General features: G+C 45.4%; 1 protein-coding gene across 4 annotated transcripts in view; it reads right to left on the bottom strand.

Annotated features, from left to right (window-relative positions):
* The window catches only part of WSCD2 (WSC domain containing 2), a 123,769-nt gene that overhangs the window by 10,184 nt on the left and 98,980 nt on the right, over window positions 1-14,605 (bottom strand). For all 4 annotated transcript variants that reach the window (XM_008004574.3, XM_008004573.3, XM_008004571.3 and 1 more), the window contains 2 exons: window positions 13,259-13,433; window positions 6,549-6,713 (listed from right to left, as the gene is read on the bottom strand). In XM_008004574.3, the coding sequence (XP_008002765.1) occupies window positions 6,549-6,713; window positions 13,259-13,433 (340 nt within the window). The remainder of the gene's footprint in view (window positions 1-6,548; window positions 6,714-13,258; window positions 13,434-14,605) is intronic.

Raw genomic sequence — 14,605 nt, 5'->3', positions numbered from 1 at the left:
CTCATCTGTAAAATGGGTGCATGCACTTTCTCCCTTACAGGGCCATTGTGAAAAATCGATGAGGCCCACAGTAACACTTCAATAAATGGCAGCTAATGCAGAATAAGACTTAGGGTGAAATCGTGGACTCAGAAGTCGCCCCGTATCATCAAACCTTGGAGTATCGTTTCTTCCCTCCCTGTTGTGCTCTGGCTTTTAAGATGGATGGAGGTGAAGCCTGGCTTGATATCTGCTCCTGTTCCTGGAGACTGGGGTCCAGAGAGGTGCAGCCTCCCACACATGGCGACTAAGCAGAAGAGCCAAGAATGGAATGTGATTTTTTCAATCAGGTTCCATTCTAGGACTTGCTAAGTTAAGTTGCCTGGGATAAGCCTAGCCTTGCAAATTAGCACTGGCCCGTGTCCATGAGAAAATATTAACCCACAGCCTTTGAGGTTGATGGGAAGCACAGTGTCATGGAAAAAGTCTCCTCCAGAGGAGAATGAGGAATAGGATGTGGGGGCTGGAGAGAGAGAGCTTTGGACATAAACATTTATGCAAGGCAACACTGGATATAATTCCATGTTCTGTGTTCTGGTAGAGCTCTGCCTGACATGGACAAAGGGCTTTCCATCCATGGTTTCATTTTATCTTTACGAAAATCTATTTCACTACGAGCACAGCAATGGAAAACACAGGCGGGGGGTATACCAGAACTCACACAGATTCTCAACGAGGAAAAATAAATTGCCAGAAACATGAAAGGATGGTCAAACTATTTTCAATCAGCTCCATGCATTGGGATACCCAAGTTACAACATTTCTATTTGTTCATGATGGGGTCAACTTAGCACAGTATTTATCAAGATTAAAAACAAAAACAAAAAACCTAGAAAAGCTATAAAGATTGGGAAAGATCTGTTTCATATTCCAGATTCTGGTTGCCTGAGGAGTTTATCTATAGGAGTATTGCAAATGTAGAGAAAATTCCATTTAGCATAATATCTCCCAGAGAGGGAAGAGTACTATGTCTGGAAAGGAACTTTTGAGAAGGCACATAGAATAGGTTTGCCTGAAGAACAACAGATAGTTGCTCAATTGTCTTCTAAAGAGGGCCTGTCTAGGTAACTGCAAGGGAATAATGGATGCAAGCTTTGAGCCAGAGCGGAATTGCTGAACTCCACCACCAGGGTGTCTCCCTCTGCACTCTCCTTGACATCCAGGATCCAGCATCTCCATGACATAAACATGATATATTTAAATCCTATCTTTTAAGAGTCACCAAAGTATCAGCTTATTTTGGGCACCCATGTGACCCTCAAACTCTAAGGAGCTGCCCAACTGTCCCAGGATTTGGAGAAACAACCTTGTTTAGGGCCACAGAGAGAACAAGACATGTTTTTCCCGTCTGTCTTCCAAACCTCTGTTACTATAGTTGCTTGTGCATTTTTCAGTTAGGGGAGCTAAGGTACAGGGAAGGGAAGTGGCACAGACTGCACATCTCTGCATGCCCTAGAGTTTACTGGGACTGGAATGTCTCATCTTGGCTCCAGGCATGGACGCCCCTGAAGGCTGGTGGTTCTCCAGGACAGTGATATTTGTTTTGAGGACAAGGAAATCCTCAGAAATTGTTGTCCTGCATCAGCTGGGCTGAGAGGCTGCCAACTCTGTGGGTTGATGTACCAGTCTGAGAACATCATCCTGCCTTTCCCTCTTATGTCTCCCCTCCTTCAGAAGTCAGGGCTCTGGCTCCTCACATACCACAGAGCTTGAGCCTGCATTAAGGCAATGAGGTCTCTGAGATGGGGAGAGGTAGGGAGAGGGGGGATGAAGCCCAGGGAAAGGGGAACAGTAAGAGAGAAAGACACAGTTACCTGGAGAGAGGGAGGGACTAAGACAAAGTGAGGGAGAAGGCAGGAGTTGGGGGAGATAAACAGACACAGAAATAAAATGAGACAGAAACAGATAAGGGGAGATAGACACCTAGAGAGAGAACAACAGAGAGAGAGAGACACGAAGAGAGAAGGACAGAGAGGCAGAGTCACATACTGGGCAGAGGCAGACATGCAGAGAAAGGACAATTAGAGAGAGAGAGAGAGAGAGAGAGAGAGAGCGCCAGATGGCAGATGGACACAGAGACAGAGAAAACCATGCTTTGCAAATGGCAGTTGCACCCAGTGAGGGAAAGGGAAGAAAGACCTAAGTGGGACAGACACTTGGATTCTGGGAGGGAAAGGTCCCTACATTTCTTCATTCATTCACTCATTCATTCCCTCCCTCCCTCCCTCACCAGCTCATTGGTGAAGTGGAACCTTTGCCAGACTGAGAGAAGAGCAGGTTGCAGAAAATGTGCAGGAAAGAGAGAAAATGTTGGGCACCCCATCAGGCCTAGGAGGGTCCCGGGAGACCACCCATCTAACACATGCTTCTTACAGAGGAGGAAACTGAGGTCTTGAGGGACAGGGAAACGTGCGTCCAGCCATTCCGCAAGTTGATAGCAGAAGAAAAGAAACTCTAAAGGACTTAGATAAATCAGCAAGAGTTGCTGGGGGATCAGCTCATTGTACAGATGCTACCCCTCCAGACCCACCCACCAAGGCCCCCAAGTTACCGTCTTCTCTTCTAATCAGTGACCTCCTAAATGTCCCACCCACTTCCCCTTCGCCCCAGCACTGTCACTCCCTGGATAACCCTGCAGCCTGATAAATACCTCCCAGTCCAAATCTGTGGCCAGAAGACTATTTCCAACACACCAGTCTCAGCACATCACGTCTCTGCTGAAAACCTCACAATATCCCACCCCATTCTCAGCCCCATAGCCCTCAGGACAATGGTCACAGCTCTCAGAAGGGCATTCTAGGTGCTTTGCCAAATCCTGTTTTGGATGTTCCTTCTACCTTATACCCCAGCCTCACTACCTCCCTTTTCACCATCTAACAGCATGGAACTCTTTTTATTCACCCATCACATTGTGCCACTCTCCTCCTTGTCTCTGTGCATGCCATGGCCTCTGCCTGGGACACCCTCTTTTCCCTCCTTCTGAGTAAGTCCTATCCATCTTCTGCACGCATACCTCAAGACTGAGTTAGAAAAAATATAAAGTGCCCGTCACAGTGCTGGGCCCATTGTAGATATTAAATAAGGGCCCACGATGATTAGAATTATTAACAGCGATGTGAATATATTAATAATAATAGGGCTATGATGAAGGAATGTCTGGGGTACAAAAAGGGTAAAGGACGACCTGTTAAGTCTGCCAGAGACACAGCAATGGGGACTTTGACCTGCAGCCTCAGGAGACGGTTTCCAGGCCAAATAAGCAAGAAATAAGGGTGGGGGCGGTGGGGATTGATGTCCCAGAGATAGCACGTGCAAATCTCCAGTGCATTCTTGAACTACAAAGAGCTCATTATACCTAGGGTTTGAAAGGGGCTGCAGAACTTTGCCCCAGTGTGGCAAATGCAGCAAAGGATTTCATGAAGTTAAGCATCTTTCAGCTGCAAGGTGATGTGGGGAGAGACTGGGCAGGGTTAGCTAGATTGACTGATGCTGTTGGGGGGCAAGCAGCTCTTCATTTTGTCTGCACCCTACTGCCAACTCCAAGCTCCCAGGGAGAGTTCAATGTTAACTGCAAGGGCTCAGGCTGCAGGAAGGATTTTAAAGCTCCTAATGAAAAGGCAACTACATTCAAAGCCTCAGCTGTCTGTGACCAGCCCACAACCCCCTGCCTGTCTCAGTACAAATGAAGGAAACATCCAGTAACTAGACACAGCTTGAGGCAGGGAATTGCCACAGGGGTGTTATGTTTTCTTCTTCTTTTTTTTTAAATCAAGGTAAACTTTTAGTAGGTGTCTCACTCCATTAATGACCCATTAATATTGCCCACACTAAAGCATTAGCAAACACAGGGAGACAAATGAATTTTTGGAATGTTTTGGGTCTGGAAGTAAGAATGCTAGGTTCTTCGTCTAGGGCCAGGGGTCTTGGCTCTGGTTTTGCAGTGGAATCCCCTGGGATCTTATAGAAAACACCCATGCCTGGGCCCACTCCTGAGAGTCTGATGGAAATGGTCTGAGATGCAGCCTGGGTGTCAAGACTTTGAAAGCTCCCTGGGCAATGATAATGTGTAGTCAGAGACCAACTCCCTTTGCCTTTGACTAAGTAAATGACTGTCCTAGTTACATAGCATTTAAAAAATGTCTGTTTTACACCACAGGCTCATACATATCATTTCACAAACATTATCTTGTTATATTTTTTGGAAAATCTCTGAGTTCAGTACTGACATCCCCCTATTATAGATTAGGAAATGAAAGCTCAGAGAAGTGAAGAATTTTGCACAAGTTCTCATAGCTGGTAAGTGTCAGAGTGAACTTTCAGACTGAAAATCAGATCTCCTGACTCTATCTTAAGATTCCATTTCCTCTTCTTCTCTGAAGTTAGGAGGTTGAGTTAGATCAGATGGCGAAGACTTGGTGTATAGGCCACCATTCCCCATTCTCCACTTTCAACAGGCATCACTAATAGATTAAGGCACTTTGTTTCAGAGAGAGAATAGAACCTTTCTTAACACATCATCCTTAAGCAAAAATTCATTGGAATCAACACTAGATGAAACCAATTTTGATCCCTGAACTAAATCATCCTGAGGGACCCCTTCTGTTTGTGACATTCTGGGATTGCATGAGTAGGGTTGCTACCACAGCCAGGAGCGTGAGAATGTTGGCCAGTCATGGCATCCTTTCTGAACCTGCATTCCACAGCCACTGCTCCAGGACAAGCCAGAGAGATTCTGGAATATCCCGGTGCTCTTCCCAGCAGCTCCCACAAAGGCAGCACAGCACAGGGGTTAAGATCATAGGGACGGCTGACAGCCAGCCCTGGGTTCAAATCCTGACATAAGCATGCAATACCCTCAGCATGGAGCTTCATATGTAATAGGTGCTTAATAAACAATCACTCAGGCCCAAACTGGAAATTAATAAATATATAAAAAGCTGGGATTCTTAAGCAGATTCCCCTGCCTGACCCGCTGCCAACTCCAACCATCAGCCTGTCCCTCTTCACCCTTTTTGCCTTTTCTTGCCCAGTCTCTGCCTCCCTCCTGTGTCTCGCCCTGAGAAAGACATGCCCCCTGGCTCTCCCTGAGCTAGGGTTTGGGGATGACTCTTTATTGGCACCAAGCTGTGCCTGGCTAGTGGCTGGCACCCAGACAAGAGTACCCAGAGCCAACTTTTATTGACGACATTGAATGTGGCCCAACACAAATTCGTAAGCTTTCTTAAAACATTATTAGATTTTTTTGTTATTTTTATCTTACTTTTAGCTCATCAGCTATCATTAGTGTCAGTGTATTTTATGTGTGATCCAAGACAATTTTTCTTCTTCCAGTGTGGCCCAGGGAAGACAAAAAATGGGACACCTCTGCTTTGAAACAACCTCATGAGGTATGTACTCTTATCTCTAATTTGTGCATGAGGACACAGGATCAGAGAGGTACAGTAAATTGCCAAAAGTCACACAGCCAGGAAATGGTCTTCAGCTGGTTTGCAGACACAAAGACCATGGCCAAGGGCTGCTACACATGTAGATGCAAAGCCTCCCACAAGAGGAGGCCTTGCTTCCCTGATGTCTCCCACCATGCCCAGGAGAGGGCTTCATGCCCAAGGGGCATTTCATCCATGATTTCTTGTTCCTCAGTAAGAAACCCAGGAATTTCTCACCTGTATGATAGAGTAATAAAGATGCGGGCTTTGAAACTGGGAAATACTAGAATGCAATCCCCAATCAGCTTATTGAAAAAACAAAAACAAAAACATTGTGTGACTTTGGACAAATTATTTCTCCTCTCCAAGCCTCAGTTTTCATTTCTGGGAAAGAACATCCTCCTCCTACCTCACAAGGTTTCTATGCAGGGTTAAATAAGAATATGGCACCTGGCCACCTACTAGGTGCCAGGAGAACATCTTTGGGAATCTGAACCTACATGAGGCGCCTCACACACAGTTGGTGCTCCACAAATGCATGTTGGGACACCTAACTTAGGAAGTGCATCCAGAACATTCCAGTGCTCAGTAAACATCTGTGAATGGAATGAAAATAGAGCACCCTGCATAGTGAATATTGTTGACTTAAATCTGGAGAGGACACCTGGTGAATAGTAGGTGCTCAATAAATGTCCCCAAAGTGAACTTAGTTCTTGTACCTCTATTACATCAAAGAGTTGCTGCAGGAAATATCTGTAATGAGGTACCAGGGCACAGTAGGTATTTGAGAAATGTTTGTGGTAACCTAAATGGAGGAAAGGTAGCAGGCATAGGATAGGTACTTGATAAATGTCAGTTATTGAATGGATGCTAGTGGAGTATCCAGGACGTGACTGAAGAAATGTCTGTGGGGCATAAAGGAAGTAGGGGATACCAAGCATGCAGTGAGTCTCAATAAGTGTGCCTGGGAGAGTTGAGTGGCATGCAGTAGGTACTCAAGGAGGAGTATTCCCATATCCTCCAAGGGGGGACCTTCCCAAGCCCAGGGAAGCTCCTGCCCTGCCCTCCCTGCCGTCTCCTCACCTTTGTTGTAGAGGGAGCCATCGAAGTAGTAGCTGCCAGTGTAGAAGCCCGTGGCCAGCTCAATGAGGTGGCGAGCCCATGTGTTGCCGGCACCTGGAAAGCTGGCCAAAGCAATGAGTTGCTTGGACTTGCCCGGCAGGAACCTTCTGTCCATGCAACGGTTGTCTGAAAAGGGCGGAGCATGGACAGAGGTCAAAACCAGGGGCAGATGGAGCCTGTCTGAAAGGGACCAGGGTATGAGCCCCACCCCTGCCACTTCTCAGCCAGGTGATCAAGGGCACAGGACACTTGCGTGGGTCATGGGAAAGCTTCGCTAGGCCTCAGTTTTCCCATCTGTAAAATGAGGGAGATGGTTCCTCCCTCGTAGGGTTGAGGTGAGTGTTAAATGGGATAATAATGGGAAGGGACAAGCACAGTGGTTAGCCCATAGTAGTGATCCAATAGAAGTCAGCTGGGAGGGTGAATCTTCTCTCCAGCCCCAGTTTACCCCCAGCAGAGCAAGCCTTTCCCATTCACCCATACCCTTTCCTCCAGATTGAAACCGTCAATGGCATCCATTATGTATTTTCTGTTATTCTTGTATTTTGCGGACTCTGAAAAGCCAGAGAATCAGGAATATTCAAATGGTACTCACCACCTCCCAATCCATTTTACAGATGAGGAAACTGAGGGCTAGAGAAAACTAATACATATGCCTTTTGAACATAGGATGCAGTCCAGGGTTCTTATCTTGGCCTCTAAGCCCACATGGTTGGCCTTTGCAAACTCAGGCTCATTCTAATCCACTCCACCACATGCCAGTCACCTGGTCTCTCCGTCCTTCCTCTCCTGTGTCTTGCTCCGTCCTGACATAGCGCCTTCGCGCATGCTGTTCCCTCTCCATTGCCTCCTACCTGCCTTTGCTTTTTGTTCTTCAGCTCTCAGTTGAATGGGTTCCTCTGTCTATCCGTCTGTCTTTCCTTCCTTCTTCCTTTCCTCTTTCCTTCCTCCCTTCCTCTCTCCCCTCTTTTCCTGACTCCCTGGGCTATCATTAGTGCATGACTACATCCATCTCCTTCATATTGTTGATCACAATTGCAATTCAGATAATTATGCATGCAATTAGTCATGTGGTCAGAAACCCTGCCCATATTGTGTTTTGCTGATTCATCAAAAGTTTCCACAATATCTGGTATACAGCAGGTACTTAATAACTGCTTCTTGATTGGATGGATGAATGGGTAGAATGATGACCGGGTGGATAACAATAATATCTATTAATATCTATTTTGTAGGGCTCTTGTAAGGATTGAATGAAACAAAGCATGTAATATGTTAATACTCTAAAGTGCTCAAAAGGCATAGGTATTATTTTTCTCTCGCCCTCAGGTTCCTCATCTGTAAAATGGGTTGGGAGGTGGTGAGTACCATTTGGCTATTTCTGATTCTCTGGCTTTTCAGAGCCTGCAGAATGCCATTACCATCAGAGTTAACAGAAAATGCAAGTCCCAGCACCTCCCACTGCAACCCCAGAGGGAGCTAAGAAAGCACAAGCTTTTCTTTTGGTTCCCTCAGTTGCAAAGGCATCTGAGGGAAGGCTCAGAGCAGGGGGCGCTGGAGCAGAAAGGAAGATGAGAGAATCCCAGATCCAGGCCTGGAGGCCCCAGGTCTCAGTGCTGCCTTCTTCAGCCCAGGACAGATGAACTCCACCCTTGTTTACCATCCAAGGGAAGGCAGGCAAACCTCCTTCACCTCCCATGGCGCCTCACCTCCATCTCTCCCCGTTCTGAGGAAGTCACTCATCCCCTGCTCATGTGTGTGGACTCCATTCCCTCCTTCTTCAAGCTCCTTGCTCCTTCCAACCCCAATATTTTTTCTCTCTCAATCACATTAGCACTCAAACAGGAACAAATAGCTCCATCATTTAGAAAGAGCCCCTTCCAGCGACCACCAGCTCCCCTTCACCCCATCACTGCCATATTGTCAGCAGAGTTGTCCATATTCCTTCACGTTTCCTCCCTGCCATCTACTCCTTGGCCCTTGCACTTGGCCTCTTCCCTGTTCACTGCCCCGAACCAGTTATGGGCAAGGCCTTCAGTGACTGCCCCATGCTCAATTCAACAGACAAGCTCACCTCACATGATTACTCGGGCACAAGGGCAGATCACTCTGCCCTCCTATAGGTAATTCCTTCCCAAGATTTTACTGGGGTCTTTCCTGTTCTTCATTAGCTGCTATTTGTTGAAGTCTTACTATGAGCCTCATTGATTTCACACAAAAGCCCTTTGAAGGAGAGGTGTGAAGTCCTAGATTTAAATTCCAGTTCTTCCACTTACTTGCTGGGTGACATAGGAAAAAGATGATCTATCTGAGCCTCAGTTTGCTCACCTATAAAATGGGACTATTAAGTAGTGATGACAGCCTGAGGTTGTTTAGGAGAATGAAATTCATGAATGAATGCAGTGTTAGAGTAAGACAAACGTGCTGGAAGTGCCAATAGAATAGATTGTGGTTCCTGGTATTGTTGCTGCTAGCTGGAGGTTCAGCTCTCTTCTCCTGCCTGTTTAATTTTTGTTCTGAGACAAATAGATTTAGGAGAAAATAAACCAAGGGACGTCTGTGGCAAAGCCAGGTAAGCTTCAGGGAATGGTTTTCATTGGAATATACTGCAAAAAGGAGCCCAGACACAGGAACTTTCTAGAATATGGTTATGTTTTATATTTTTATAGGGGAGTGGATTACCCAGTTGACATTAACTAGTACACTTAAAATATGTGCATTCCGCTCTATGGAAATGTTACTTCAGAAAAGCTAATATTGAATTATAACCAATGACAACATCCTGAAGTACAATGATGCTTGCAACTTACTTTGAAATGCACCAAAAATTAGGAAGGATTGAGGGATGGAGAAATGGAGAGATGGACAATAAAGTAAATATAGCAAAAGTTAACATACATCACAAAATTCTATGGAATAAGTATATAGGTGTTCACTGCATAAGCCTTCCGACTTTTCTGGAGGTTTGACTTTTTTGTTTTTCAGAATAAAATGTTGGGTTGATAGGTCCAGTGGGGCAGACCAGGCTCCTTAATTTTCCCCCAAAACAGAATTCTCTATTCAAATACTTCCTGGGAGGCCAAGGCCAACCCCAAGGTAAAAGCTGTGGTTTTCAGTGCTGTAAAGAAAGTTGGTTTGGTTCCTAAGCCCTATAAATTAAGCAGCTGTTAGAGGCAATATTATATGCAGTTCTGGAATCAGACCAACCTGGGTTTCCATTCAGAACTGTCATGGCCTACCTGTGTGGCACTGAACAAGGCTTTCCACTCACTAAGCCTCAGTTTCCTCACCTATGAAACAGGGCTAATAAACCTTACACAATTATGTGGGATAATGACTGTGAATTTTTCACAATGTATTTTGAGAAGCTAGGGTTGAGAGTGCAGTCTTGGGACCTAGGTTTCCTGGGTTTGAATCCCTACACTGCCATGTCTGAATTGTTTGACTTTGGCCAAGTTACTCAGCCTCCCTGTGCCAAGTTACCTCATTTGTAAAATGGTGAATAACAGTGCTTATGCAACTGGACTGTTTGGATGATTAGATGATTTAAGGCAGGTAAAAGATTTGACAGAGCCTGGCACAGAGCAAGTGTTCAATAATTATTTAGTTCCCATAGGGGGCATCAGGGCTTAGCACACAGTAGGTGCTCAATAAATGGCAGCCCTGGTGGGCCAGGCTCTTGGCAGGCTGATGAACCACATAACTGTCAAACCTCCCCAGTGTGTAGAAACTGCAAGAGTGATGTGGAAAAATGGAAGCCCTAGTAATGGCCTGGGGGTAGGGCACTGGGAATGAGCAAACTCATTGATTAAGGAATCGTTATCTGCTATTGAAAAGGCGCCAGTGTCTGTTCTGGCCACCTCAAAGCCGTTCATGATCACAGGGTAATTAATCTGTGTATGACTTTCCCCTGCAGGCTAAGGCAGCACAGCTCTGCAAAGACTAACCAACATTTCCCCGAAAGCTAACAAAGACTCATCCTTCCCCTTCAGACTGTAAATAGGGCCAAGAGCCACATGCTCACTAGGCTCTCAGAAGGATTTTAGCTACCATAGAAACAGCCACAGCTGATCACCACTGTTACCCCATCAGTCAAACAGGGACAAGCTATTGGTGGGGCTGCCACTAGCTCGTACAGCACTTTTGTGCAAATCAGAAAAAGGTGCCCACTCCTTCCTCTGGACAGATGTTCTGCCATCCAGGGCACACAACATGTGGCTGGCTTTCAGACACCACTTTTTCTGTTGGCTGTGCCAGTGCAGTGCTCAACCTGCTCAACCACATATGGCAGCTTGGTGACTGGGAAATGAGAAGGAAGAGGTCTAGTCCAGTGGTGTTTTCTTGGCTCTCCAGACTGTGGGGAGTGTCACTGGAGCATGGGCAAAGGTTTCCAGCAGGGGCTTTGGAGTCAGACACCTGGAAACAAATTGCTTTTGTAGATGTATAATTGTGGCCAGTTCCCAATCTCTCTGAATTTTAGTTCTGTCATCTGTAAAGTGGGGATGATACTGCCCTGATCATAGGTTTACTGTGGACTTCACATCACCAAATGAGATGAGGCTTGGCATAAGGACCAGTACATAGTAGATGGTCAATATATTCAGACATTGAGGTGATCCTTCAGGGGCTTCCTTTGGGCTGTGTGTCCTGGCAAGGGATGACCCCCAATCCCCACCCAAGTGCCACCCACCCTTCATGATACCTTGGTCAGGAGAAATGGGTTTTATTGGGAAAGTTTATAAACAGTATGACTTAAGGTAAGTTCCTCAACTGTTCTGAGTCTCAATCCCCTCCCCCGCCCCATAGTAAAGAGGGTATAATGACTGTTCCCAACTCATAGAGAGTTGAGGGGATTCAATGAAAACATGCATATGAAGGATGCAATACTGAGTCTGGCACAGAGGAAGACCTCAAGAAACTACAAGTGTTGCTGCCTCCTCCTCTTGCTCCTTCTCATCACCATCATCAACATCATCACTTTCATCATCACCATCATCAGCACTATCAGCATCACTCTTATCACTATCATCACCATTATCATCATCACCATCATCAAAATCATCACCACCATCATCATTATCATTACCATCACAATCATCATAATCATCACCACCATCATCATCATCACCATCATCATCATCATCACCATCATCATCACCACCATCACCATCATCACCATCATCATAATCATCACCATCATCATCATCACCATCATCACCATCATCATAATCATCACCACCATCATCATTATCATTACCATCACAATCATCATAATCATCACCACCATCATCATCATCACCATCATCATCATCATAATCATCACAATCATTATCATCACCATCATCATCATCATCACCATCACCATCATCATAATTATCACCATCAGTATCATCATCATCATAATCATCACCATCATCATCACCATCATCATAATCATCACCATCATCATCATCACCATCATCATCATCATAATCATCACCATCACCATCATCATAATCACCATCAGTATAATCATCATCATAATCATCACCATCATTATCATCATCATCATCACCATCATCATCACCATCATCATCACCATCATCATCACCATCACCATCACCATCATCATAATTATCACCATCAGTATCATCATCATAATCATCACCATCATCATCATCACCACCATCACCATCATCATAATCATCACCATCATCATCATCACCACCATCACCATCATCATCACCATCATCATCATCACCACCATCACCATCATCATAATCATCACCATCATCATCATCACCACCATCACCATCATCATAATCATCACCATCATCATCATCACCACCATCACCATCATCATAATCATCACCATCAGTATCATCATCATCATAATCATCACTATCAGTGTCATCATCATCACCATCATCATAATCATCACCACCATCATAATCATCACCATCACCATCATCATAATTATCACCATCAGTATCATCATCATCATAATCATCACCATCATCATCATCATAATCATCACCATCATCATCATCATAATCATCACCATCATTATCATCATCACCATCACCATCATCATAATCATCACCATCACCATCATCATCATCATCACCACCATCATTATTATCATGTCTGGTAGCCCCAAAAGACAGAAGAGGAGATAACAGTAAGTGTGGATTCCACTAGGAAAGGAAGAAGACTGCAAGTGGAAAGGATGAGAGAGACAGGGAGAGAGAAGAAGGAAGAATTTATATATAAATTGACAAAATCTTAGAATTGGAAGGAACATTGGAGGCTAACAGTCTACAGTTTCATTTTACAGATGGAAAAACTGCAGCCCAGAAAGGGGAAATGACTTGTCTAGGATAAAGCAGTGAATCTGTGTTGCAGCCTGTGGGAGACTCAGTCTTTCTTCTCATTTGCTGTCACTACAGGAGCCACCAAGGGTCCTCAGTGATGAGGGATAGAGATGGGTCATCAGAACGCTCCCTACCCTGGGAACTCCTTCTGTTGCCCATCCAGGAACTCTAAGCCTGGTGGAGTTCATCATCCCTGCCCTCTGGCTTGCATGGTTTTCTCCTTGCTGCAGGCTGTGTGGGACGGACTGGCAGGGACACGTCTGGGAGGGAAGCCATTGGGAGTGTATCTGGGGTCCACTGGGGAAGGGCCTAGCTCACCTTGGACTTGCGTCTGGTACACAATGAAGTAACTAGGAGTTCCACAGCTCTCAAACTCCTCCGCGCTGCACTTCTGGGCACAGAGCTGCTCATCCTCTCTGTCATGGAGTGGGAATCGGGTGGTGGGAAATCCACAGTGGCAGGCGGTGCCTGCAAGAGCTGCCAGCGGGTACTCCTGGGGATGGAGTGGGAGAAGAAGAGGAAGAGAGTTGCTAAATCCCTGGACAGCTTCAGACTTCAAATGGAGAACAGGATTTGCATTCCAACCACTGCCTTCTCTGTCAGTCTCCCTCAACTTGAGGGTTCCCAAATTCCATCCACAAACCGTGCTTTTATGATTTTGCCCTATCTGTGCACCTACTGTACTACTGTTTACTTATTGGTTTCCTTTAAGTCAATTCACTTTTCGAAACTTAAATTTCAAAGGATACTTTGTATTGCTACCACTAATGGTACTTGTGGGCAAGTAGCACTTCCATACATCTCCATACTGTAAATGCACGTAATACAGAAACAAAACAAGTGATTAAATTCTACCTAGGCACTCTGGCCAACCAAGACTGTGAGCCTGGGATTGGCTCCATTTTTCCTGCATAGAGAGTAGTTAAGGGGGAGAGGTGTTGACGCTTAAACACTGAGACAAAGCTTTCTCCTGGAAAGAGAACTGAAAAAGAAATCCCTTTCTCATGGTCATGCAATACACCACAGTAAATGCCCCCTTGGTGAGATGGTGAGATGAGACCCATGCTTTGGGAAAAGCTGTCTGAGTCTGCTCTTTTAAGCCAAAGGAGATACTGATACCCCTGTGTACCCAGAGTCTTTGTTGGGAGAGCTGCTTCTGATTGTTTTATTTGTTCTATTGAGCAGCGAAGTGGGGGCAAGATGGACCTGAGATCTAGTGGGCACGGGTTTGTCTTTTGCCCCATTTACTTATAAACTGGACCCACCACCCCTAGTTCTTTCTGGTAGCCGGCCCAGGAATAATCAATCTGGTAGCAAACCAGGGTCACATCTGTGTGGCTGGATCCAGCCAGCTTTGCCACGGTAGATTTGGTTTTTTTCCTAGAAGATATTAAATAGGAACTGTGGCACCTAGCTGAAGAGGAGAAGTGTTGATATACTGGAGGGTCAGCTTGGGCCATGACTGATGACATTTTCTAAATAATGAGAATCCTGGAGCTTCCTCTGACACCCTAAACCTCAGACCCTCTATCACGACACAAGCAGTTCTGTATCCCTGTCCACTTGATCACCTTAGTTTCTTTCCTTTGCCCCCTAAGGAGATCAGAGAAAATAGGAAGAGGGAGGTTTGCAGGGAGACTTCTTGTTCCCACATATGCACCCTCA

The sequence above is a fragment of the Chlorocebus sabaeus genome, chromosome 11 (genome assembly GCF_047675955.1).
Source record: "Chlorocebus sabaeus isolate Y175 chromosome 11, mChlSab1.0.hap1, whole genome shotgun sequence".
Lineage (NCBI taxonomy): Eukaryota > Metazoa > Chordata > Mammalia > Primates > Cercopithecidae > Chlorocebus > Chlorocebus sabaeus.
This window is presented reverse-complemented; position numbering and strand designations above follow the sequence as displayed.